General features: G+C 38.4%; 1 protein-coding gene across 1 annotated transcript; it reads left to right on the top strand.

The window, feature by feature from the left end:
- Window positions 1-204: 204 nt before the first annotated feature.
- Window positions 205-2,642, top strand: LOC133806459 (uncharacterized). Its single transcript, XM_062244557.1, has 2 exons — window positions 205-538; window positions 2,200-2,642. Exons 1-2 carry the CDS (start codon window positions 205-207, stop codon window positions 2,640-2,642), a joined length of 777 nt encoding a protein of 258 aa, XP_062100541.1.
- The last annotated feature ends 5,768 nt before the right edge of the window (window positions 2,643-8,410 follow it).

An 8,410-nucleotide genomic window follows, 5' to 3' on the forward strand; every position in this document is an offset into this window, starting at 1 on the left:
GATAGGCGAGGGGCAAAGTCTGCTTGTATGTTCAAAATAGATTTAAAAAAAGCTTATGACACTTTTGATTGGGATTTCCTTCAAGAAATGTTGCTAGCTTTAAAGTTCCCTGTGAAGTTTGTGACCTTAATTATGGACTGTGTAAGCACTCCGAGATTCTCCTTTATGATTAATAGTTCTCTCCATGGATACCTTCAATCTAAAATGGGTATTTGTCAAGGTGATCCAATGTGTCCTCTTTTGTTTGTCATTGGAATGGAATATCTCTCGCATATTATGAAAAAAGTTGCTAAGGATCCTGTTTTTCAATTCCATATGAGGTGTAAAAGTTTGAGGCTCACTCACTTATGTTTTGCAGATGGCTTGCTTCTTTTCTGCAAAGGTGACTACATTGCTTCCACATTGCTTTTACGTGGTTTCAAATTATTCTCAAATACTTCAGGGCTCCAAGCTAATGTGGAGAAATCGGCAGTTTATGGGGCAGGTTTGGACACCTTAACTCTTAATCGTATTGTGAACATTTCTGGTTTTCAAAGAAGTATGCTTCCTTTTTGTTATCCCCAAAAATTGAAAATGATGATGTGGCAATAGAAATGACAAGTGGCAAGGAATGGTTGGGGTGATCTGGCTTAGAAGTGGCCCAGTACATTAATGAAGAGTTTTGACTGCTTGAGAGGTGTCATGACCGACCGGGTAAGTTGCATCCGACCAGTAGTGACTTTGCTGTCCAGCACTGGCATGTCTGAGCCAAGTGCACCCGAGGAGCCCGATGCATGTCCGGTCGGACACCATGCGTCCAAGGAGAGAGAAAGGCCTGGTCCGTATACATATGTCCAGCATGCATGTGTCCGACCAGCACTTGCATGTCCTGCCATTTGCATATGTCCAGCATGCATGTGTCCGACCAGCACTTGCATGTCCTGCCCACTTGCATATGTCCAGCATGTATGTGTCCGACCAGCACTTGCATGTCCTACCACTTGAGTATGTCCAGCATGCATGTGTCCGACCAGCACTTGCATGTCCTACCAGCAAGTGCATGTCCTACCAGCATGCATATGTCCGACCAGCACTTGCATGTCCTACCAGCAAGTGCATGTCCTACCAGCATGCATATGTCTGACCAGCACTTGCATGTCCTACCAGCAAGTGCATGTCCTACCAGCATGCATATGTCCGACCAGCACTTGCATGGCCTACCAGCAAGTGCATGTCCTACCAGCATGCATATGTCTGACCAGCACTTGCATGTCCTACCAGCAAGTGCATGACTGTCCAAGTAGAGGTATGGCATGCGAGACCAGAGTGCCATGTTAGACGAGAGACATGGCATGCTAGACCAGAGTTCCATGTTAGACGAGAGACATGGCATGCTAGACCAGAGTGCCATGTTAGACGAGAGATATGGCATGCTAGACCAGAGGAGTGCGTGTCCTACCAGCCAAGTGCGTGACTGTCCAGTAGAGGTGTGTTCGACCAGCTTGAAGGAGATATGGGTCGACCAGATAGAGGAGGACTAAGTCAAGATTCCTAGAAACGGCTTCAACAAGAACCAGTCTTGACACACGCGGGAATCTCTCATTCTTCCCACAAATTTGGTGTTCTGTTAAATTTTGAATATTTTTTGTAATTTATATATAATAAATATAATGAAATATCCCGATTCTAGGGGATATCAGATGTATGATCCTAAGCCTATAAATATATGGCTTATGGGATTAGAAAGGGGCTTCTTCTTCGTTTGAGACTTTTGGGAAATTTTGGGTCTGAGTTTTCTAGAGAGAGAAAGTGCTTGTATTTGAAAGAATTCTTATATTCTTGCAATCTGTACTGAAGAAACTCAGTTGGCTCAGTACATCTGATCTTGAGTACAGATCTATAATCACAACTCTAAGTGGATTAGGCTATTACCAACATATTGGGGTTGAACCACTATAAAAATTGTGTGTGTTATTTACTTTCTTTTCAAAACCCGTCTGTGTCGTTTTATTTCTCTTGAAGGTTTCATCGTTTTTTACGTTCTCACGTCGTTGGCCAAAAACGCGGTCAACACTTTTAAATATCTAGGCTTGAAAATTTACTCCAAAAGGATATCTCCAGCTGATTGTGACTATTTAGTGGATAGAATGACTAGCAAGATTCGATCTTGGAGTAGTAGGTATCTTTCTTATGCTAGGCGTATTGTTCTAATCAACTCAGTTTTACTCACCATTAATTCTTATTGGTCTCAGATTGTGATTCTGCATAAAAGTGCTGTTCAAAAAATTAATCAAATTTGTCATGCTTATCTTTGGAAAGGCAATGACATGTTCAATGGCTCCGGGAATGTTTCTTGGACTGATGTTTGTCATCCAAAGAAAGATGGTGGCTTGGGGTTTAAAGATGTTGCTCTGTGGAATCTTTGTGCTATGGGGAAACATGTTTGGGCTATCTCCAATAAGAAAGATAATCTTTGGGTGAAATGGGTTAACCCTGTCTACATTAAGCAAAGCATTTGGTGGGACTATGACGTTTCCGCTGGCGCTAGTTGGTATTGGAAGCGTATTGTGCAGATTAAAAATAAACTCAAGCAAGTGTTTACTGTGGTGGGGTTCCAGAATTTGCATCTCTCTGTTGCTGAGCTCTACTCAAAGTTACGATAGAGTTTAGCTGAAGTGTGGCATTATGATATGATTTGGGATATATTTTGTACCCCAAAGCATAGAATTATTTCTTGGTTAGCCTTGAGACAAAGACTTCCAATGTAACGCCTTGGATAGCTAGGACCGCTACACTGTGTATTTATAAAGGTGCAGGACTTGCTAATCAAATCATTTAATTAAAGACGTGTTACTAAAACCATCAACGAGCTAGGGTTAAAATATTTTGGTATCTAAAAGCACATTTTATATAATTAAAATTTTTACACATGGGATCCAAAAAGAAACAGCGTTTAAAAGTCGGTTTACAAAACTGACAGTGTATAGACAACCGCTAGCCATTCTAAAGGCAAAACAGATGTTTATGGTTCTCTTGTCCCTGTCTCCACTCAACCGTGGCGGCTGAGCAGCTGTTCATGTACATTCTGTTCCCAGAGCTCTCTAAGTCAGGGCTGATCAAGCTTGCCCTTGCCTTTACCTGCAACACAAAGCACCCATGAGCCAAGGCCCAGCAAGAAAACATAACATCATATAACGAGCAATGATAATAGTTGAATAACCCTTTAAGCATGATCATATACTTAACATATCACATTAATCACATAGCACGTAGATACAATCAAAGATTCAGCCAATCAACACTCAACTATATAGTACGACTAATTCACCAACCAATAACAACAATCAATTCACATATTATTCAGGGTCGACACCTTAGGTCACACCCTTGATTTACCCCACTGACTCCAGCCCACTTAAACCGAGCTCAGTGCATAATAAGCTATCCTCAGCTACCAGTGGCTGAGCCGCGCCCTGTGCGCTAATGTAAACCTCGGCACTCTTAGGCCGTTTGTTTACTATTTGCATGGCATAATACCATCCTCTATAGAGCATACAGATCAGGGAACCCTTAGTCCCATAATAAATCCACAACTGGGTGCCGTTTTCTTACCTTTAATTTCCAAGCTTACTGATTACGAGCGACGCCTCTCGAGTATGATCCGCTTCCCGAGCCCTAGCTTAATACCTAGTCACAACCAAGATAGGGAATGCTATTAATAATCGTGTTAATATTTTCGGATCGAGTTCTAGCTTCTGAGATGTCGAATTCCACCAAACACGGTGGTGGAATCGATCTCGAGCACCCTAGGTTAGGTTCCCGCGCTTAAAACCTCCAAAAGACCAAAAATACCCTTAAAGGTCGCAGCCCTTGAAACCCATGCCGCGGCCCGCCTCTGAAACAGAGGCTGGGCCTCTCTAAAGACAGACACGTGACGCGACCCTGCCCTGTGGCGCTGCGGCGCTTCCCCACTGCAGAGCCTCCTTGGCTCTTCTTCACTTCGCAGGGCCGCGACACCCTAGAACAGAGCCGCGGCCCAGCCCTTCGTGCCTAGAAAGTCCACCATTCCTAACATCCTAACCTTGCTCAAAACCACCCCCAAAGCACCCTAATTCCAAAACCCATTCATCACAAGACTTCTAACATGATTTTAGCAACATAATCCAACAAAACCCTTGCTTTAAAACTCATTAAAATCTCATTTCAATTTCTGAAACTCACATACTAAAGAACACTAAAACCAATCATGCAAACTCAGAATTTAAACTCTAAATTATGAATTGAAGCTTACCTTCTTTGATGAACCACTTCCTTAACAATTTTTGAGCTAAAACGCAAGCTTTCAAGCCTCAATTCTGCCCTTCAACACCAAAGTTCATAAACACTTCAAAACCCAGCTATAAAATAAAATTAATCACCATTCTTCAAGCTTATATCTTACCTTAGTTCCTGACTAAATCCTTAGCTGAACACTGGACTAATCCTTCCAAACTCCAGCCCAATCCACTGAATTCCCAGCTAAAATCCTCAAGTTCTAGTAGTTTTCCTAAGAGAAGGAAGAAAGGAGCAAAAAGGGTCGGTTTGGGTTTTTGTTCTACTGTTTTCTATTTTACTTAGTCTAACCTTATTTGATTAAGTCAATCCCGAGGCTCAGGGTACCAGAAATGTCCCTGAGGGAAAAATGGTAAATTTCCCTAATATTCCCGCCTAAGCTTCCTAACCTCAAATATATCTCCAATTATTTATTTCCATAACCCAATAACCCAAATAATCATCTAATACCCGAAATACCCCTTGACTTGCTCCAAGTCAAGTATTAAGCCTCGTTGTGACTTTCCCGCTAACTAGCTTCCTAGGATCGCCTCAAGTCGCATGCTGTAGATTTACCCACATAATAATGTGGCGCTCACAAATATAATATGTAATCACATTCACATTCATAAAACCATACAAGCATGCTTATCATATAATCACGCGTTAAATTAATAAATTCACACATAAACCAATTATGCCCTCCCAGCACACTAATCAAGGCCCTTAAGCCATATTAGTGATTTTGGGTCGTTACATCCAACAAAAGACAGACTTTTTTGTTTTGGAGTGGCAGATTCTAGTGCTTGCATTGTTTGTGGCAATTTTGATGAAACTCATTCTCACCTTTTCTTTTCTTGCTGCTACAGTAGGAGAGTTAAGGAAGAAATTGGAAGGTGGATTGATTGGAATATGCAGAGTAAGGACTTGAATTTTTTAGTGAAAAGATTAAAGAAGAAAAAATTGTCTCAAGGGAGAAGGAAAGTTCTCATGAGTGTTACTCCAGCCTTGGTTTATTTCATATGGCAAAGTAGGAATAGTGTTCTTTGGGATCATAAGCTCCCTACTGTCCAGGTTACTCTCAAAAACATAAAACAATATGTTTGTAATAGAATTCAATTCATGAACTCTAAAAGATTAAATAGAATAGATAAGGATTGGGTGGAGTCATTATACAAAGTTTGTAATTTGTTGGTAGACTTCGGTTAAGTTGTAACTTGTTCTGTGATTAAAACAATTTCTTTTGATTTTCCAAAAATAAATGGGTGTATTTGCCTATTTGATTTTGAGATGACTAAATTTGTCAAGCACTTTCTCGACATAGTGGGTTTGACTCAATACACAAGCCCCACTATTCATTCTAACTTTGATACCTAGAATGGTATCCACCTCTCCAAGGTCTTTCATTTTAAAGTTAGATTCGTTTCCATTATTCCTATCATGTCATTACTCAAAATCAACATATCATCTACATATAGACACACTAATATGACATAGTTATCACAAGTCATAGAGTAGAAGTTTTTGTCTGCATTGTTGTGTCTAAATCCATTTAAAATAATGACTTTATCAAACTTCTCATGCCATTGTTTTGGAGCTTGTTTCAAACCATATAATGATTTGACAAGTCAACACACTTTATGTTCATTTTCTTGAAGAACAAAACCCTCCAGCTGTTCCATATAGACCTCCTCCTCGAGATCCCCATTTACGAATGTTGTTTTGACATCCATTTGGTGAACATAAAGATTATATATAGATGATAAGGAAAATAACAATCTAATAGAAGTAATTCTTGCTATTGGTGCATAAGTGTCAAAGTAATTTATTCCCTCATTTTGTTTGAATCCTTTGGCTACTAATCTAGACTTTAAGGTTTTTAAGGTGTCATCGATATGGTATTTCTTTCTAAATACCCATTTGCAGCCAATTTTTTTAGACCCCTTTGGAAGGTCAACCAATTTCCAAGTGTGGCTTGACATAATTGAATCCATTTAATCATAAATTGACTCCTTCCAAAAAGCGAAGTCCCTCGAGGACATTGCTTCTTTGAAAGTTTTGGGATCATCCTCTATTTGAAGTACTATTGGATATTTCCATGTCACTTCCTCATTATTACCTTCAACAAGGTATAATGTCTCTAGGTTAAAACACTTCTCACTTAATCCCATGTCTTTGAGCTTGAAAACACTTCTCACTTGATCCCATGTCTTTGAGCCTTTGGCTTCTTCTAGGAAATTTAGGTTGCTCACCAACCATTTTAGGAGTCTCCTCTTGAGGCTCTCTAATTTGAGTTGGTTCTATTAACTTTTTCTCATCGACTGACATGTTCTCAAAGAACTCAACATCTCTTGATTCAATTATTACATTAGACTCAAAGTCTAATAATCTATAAGGTTTGCTATTTTGGGCAAAACCCACTAATACACATCTATTTCCCTTAGACCCAACTTGGTCCTTTTGGAATCGATGTTCATGCAATAAGCAAGACACACCCACACTTTAAGATAACCAATGTTTGGTTTATTTACTTTCCATAACTCATATAGAGAGATATTGTTTATCTTCGTGGGAATACGATTTAAAATATGACAAGCGAATAGCAAGGCTTCACTCCACAAACTAAAACTCAATTTTCAATGTAATAGCATAGAATTAATCTGTAACGCCCTACTAATCCAGGACCGTTACATTATGTGTTTAAAATGGTGCTTAACTCGTTAAGTGAGCCATTTGGAATCAAAAGTATAATGAAGATTAAAATGGTTCAGGTACTAACAGTTTTGGTCAAAAGAATTAGACTTTTCATTAAAAAATTTAAACATATACACGGGATCCCAAAAAGTCTTAAACTAAACACAATTATAATCAAGGTTACAAAAATAGCCGACCTAAGCGGCAAAATTGGACATTACCCTATGTTCCTCAAAATATATCTCAACCATGGTAGCCGAGCAGGCTCTGTTAGGAACGAGTTTCCTAATACGCAGCAGAATGGTGGTGTGGTTGGCCCAGTGTACAACAAAAATTTTGTAATATATTTAAACAACCTTTAAATATGCGGATCCATTAATATACATACATTAATCATAAACAAGATAAGGATAGAATTCATACCTCTTGAAGCCTATCAAGTATCCTCGAAATCTTTTCGTATTTAAAACGAACTTCCTATCCAAGTCGCTCCCACGTACTCACACCAAGATCTTCCAAAGCGTTCTCTACACCTCAAGAAATGTGTGGGCACTTAGAAAATGAAGGATAGTTTATTTGTGATTCTACTTGATGTACTCAACACATGAGATCAAGAGAATATGCCTGAGAATTGGTTCTTTATTTTCAGGGAGAGAAAACTACCGTTCTATTTTTTTCACAGAGCGAATAGTCTAAGTTGTCTCACTCCACTGAATATTTTTCTGATTAGTCATACTTAAAAGAAAATATTCAAATTTTAAAAAATAAATCTGTAACCATTTTACAATTTAATTTTTAATTAATTAATTATTCTATTAATGAAAAAATCCAAAAACCAAATTTTGAATTATCCATTAATTAATTAATTAAATAAATAAAAATGAAAATCTCATCCCTGAAAATTGCCCTACACGCCATACACAGTCCATGGACTGTGCGTGCACGTGTAGCCTCCCTAATTTTAGGGATGTTGTAATTATTCCAAGCTCCAATAAATTTGAGATTATTAATTAAACTCTTTAATTAAATAATCTTAATTTATTAATCTCATGATTATTCCACTATAAATATGAGACTGCACTCTTGTAATTATAGACATTTCATTTACTGAGTACTTTATAATCATAAAGCATCCATTGATATAATCATTGCATACAACTTGACCCTCTAATAATGGTTCATAATTAATCGGGAATAAAATTACCGTTTTACCCTTTTAATTATCTCTTGTTTCCTTAAGTACCATTGACTCTACTAGTGAAGGTTACTTCATAACTAAATTATGAATTTGAGCTCAATAACCTTTCAGTCCCAAAAGTCAACCCTTAAGAGAACCATCATTCAATCTCTTGCGAGAAGGCATAGATTCCATATCTGTATACTATGTCCCCAGCCATCTACATTAATGAGTTCCCAAAACAAAAGT

Source organism: Humulus lupulus, chromosome X (genome assembly GCF_963169125.1).
Source record: "Humulus lupulus chromosome X, drHumLupu1.1, whole genome shotgun sequence".
Classification (NCBI taxonomy): Eukaryota; Viridiplantae; Streptophyta; class Magnoliopsida; order Rosales; family Cannabaceae; genus Humulus; species Humulus lupulus.

What these genes read in the sequence shown, in the direction of transcription:
- LOC133806459 (XM_062244557.1), top strand. Translation starts at nt 205, where the DNA reads ATGGGTATTTGTCAAGGTGATCCAATGTGTCCTCTTTTGTTTGTCATT. An exon ending in CATTTCTGGTTTTCAAAGAA is followed by an intron (nt 539 to 2,199) that starts GTATGCTTCCTT and finishes TAATCAACTCAG; the next exon opens with TTTTACTCACCATTAATTCT.